This window comes from Panthera uncia, chromosome B1 (genome assembly GCF_023721935.1).
Source record: "Panthera uncia isolate 11264 chromosome B1, Puncia_PCG_1.0, whole genome shotgun sequence".
Lineage (NCBI taxonomy): Eukaryota > Metazoa > Chordata > Mammalia > Carnivora > Felidae > Panthera > Panthera uncia.
This window is the reverse complement of record NC_064811.1, coordinates 173,298,609-173,300,356: the sequence shown is the minus strand read 5'-3', so window position 1 is coordinate 173,300,356 and position 1,748 is coordinate 173,298,609. Positions and strand designations below refer to the sequence as shown.

General features: G+C 42.5%; 1 protein-coding gene across 1 annotated transcript; it reads right to left on the bottom strand.

Annotated features, from left to right (window-relative positions):
* Positions 1-959: 959 nt before the first annotated feature.
* Positions 960-1,287, bottom strand: LOC125923878 (60S ribosomal protein L31-like). The gene has a single exon (XM_049632524.1). The coding sequence runs from the start codon at positions 1,263-1,265 to the stop codon at positions 960-962; it is 306 nt and encodes a 101-aa protein (XP_049488481.1). The 5' UTR covers positions 1,266-1,287.
* Between the last annotated feature and the right edge of the window lie 461 nt (positions 1,288-1,748).

Sequence of the window (1,748 nt, the reverse complement as noted above, 5' to 3'; positions counted from 1 at the left end):
AGGGGCAGAGAGAGAGGCAAAGAGAATTCCAAGCAGGTTCCACACTGTCAATGCAGAGCCCAGATGTGGGGCCTGAATTCACAAACTGTGAGGGCATGACCTGAGCCAAAATCAAAAGCCAGTAACTTAACTGACTGAGCCACCCAGGCACCCCCCAATAGTCATTTTTTAAAGATATTTATCCATTGGGGTGCCTGGGTGGCTCAGTCGGTTAAGTGTCCAACTTTGGCTCAGGTCATGAACTCACAGTTTGTGAGTTCAAGCCCCGCGTTGGGCTCTGTGCTGGCAGCTCAGAGCCTGGAGCCCCCTTCAGATTCTGTGTCTTGCTCTCTCTCTGCCCATCTCCTGCTCGTGCTCTGTCTCTTTCTCTCTCAGATATAAATAAATATTTTATCTTTCATTTTTTTTTGGTTATAGAGAGATAAAGTATTTAAGGGGGGAGGGGCAGAGAGAGAGGGAGACACAGAATCGGAAACAGGCTCCAGGCTCCGAGCCATCAGCCCAGAGCCTGACGCGGGGCTCGAACTCACGGACCGCGAGATCGTGACCTGGCTGAAGTCGGACGCTTAACCGACTGCGCCACCCAGGCGCCCCTATAAATAAATATTTTAAAAAAATTTTTTAAAGACATTTATCCATAGAAATGAAGCCCTTTCCATGGCTTATCTACCTTTCCACCATCTTTGAAATGGAAATTTAGACTGCTCTTCTCAATTCCAAACTTTCTGCTAAATGGCCCACACCCTTAGCATGGAGCACTAAAGCAACATAATTTAATCCATAGATACATTGCATTAATGCTCTATTCTGTTAGTATGTGCATTATTAATTTGATTGCCTCTAATTTTTTTTGTTGTTGCAGTTTTATACCTTTATTTGACAATCAGTCATTAGTTCTCATCCACATTAACTGTCTGTGGACTTTTGAAAGTGGTGACAGGTACGTAGATAACCAACACCTAGAGCCTATTTGGTGAATCTTCATCCTTATTACGTTTTCTGGACAACCACACATGGTTACAGTATGGCACATTCCTTATTCCTTTGGCCCAGACAGCTTTGTTGAGCCTGGTGTCAAAGCACACATCTGGAGTTCCCATCTCTTTCATGACAAATTTCCAGATCTCTTTGAATGCTTGAGAGGCACGCTTCTTGAACCCTGCTCCATGGATGCACTTGTGAATGCTGATAGTGTATTCTCTGGTCACTACCTTGATGATGGCAGAATGGCCCTTCTTCTTGCTACCCTTCTCTGGGGGAGCCATTCTGCCTGGCCCTGGTTGGAAAAGCTGATCGCCTCTAATTTTGAATACATTGTAGAGCTTAGTCCAGCATCAGAATATTGAGTAAGAGCTAAATAGAAGTGAGGCACTCATCTATGCAAGGACCACTTATCAAGCACACATTTCATGTGTTGATCTTTTTTAGGCTCTACAAAGGTACACAAAGATACATGAAATTAATTCAACAAACTCTTTATGAAAAGTCTATTTGCCAGGCCATTATTCAAGGTGCTAGGAGTGCTATAGAGTTCCCATACTTGAGGGACTCTGTTCATTGAGGAAGAACTCATCGGATAAGGTGGTAAAAACAACCAAGATCCCCACTCCCAAGGGATATGCTGTTCTGCTAACTACCAAGGTTTTTCTTTTGCTGAATGGTGTATACAAACTGGTTAAAGACTGACTTTTTTTTTCTTTTAAATGTTTGTTTGTTTGTTTATTTATTTATTTATTTATTTATTTATT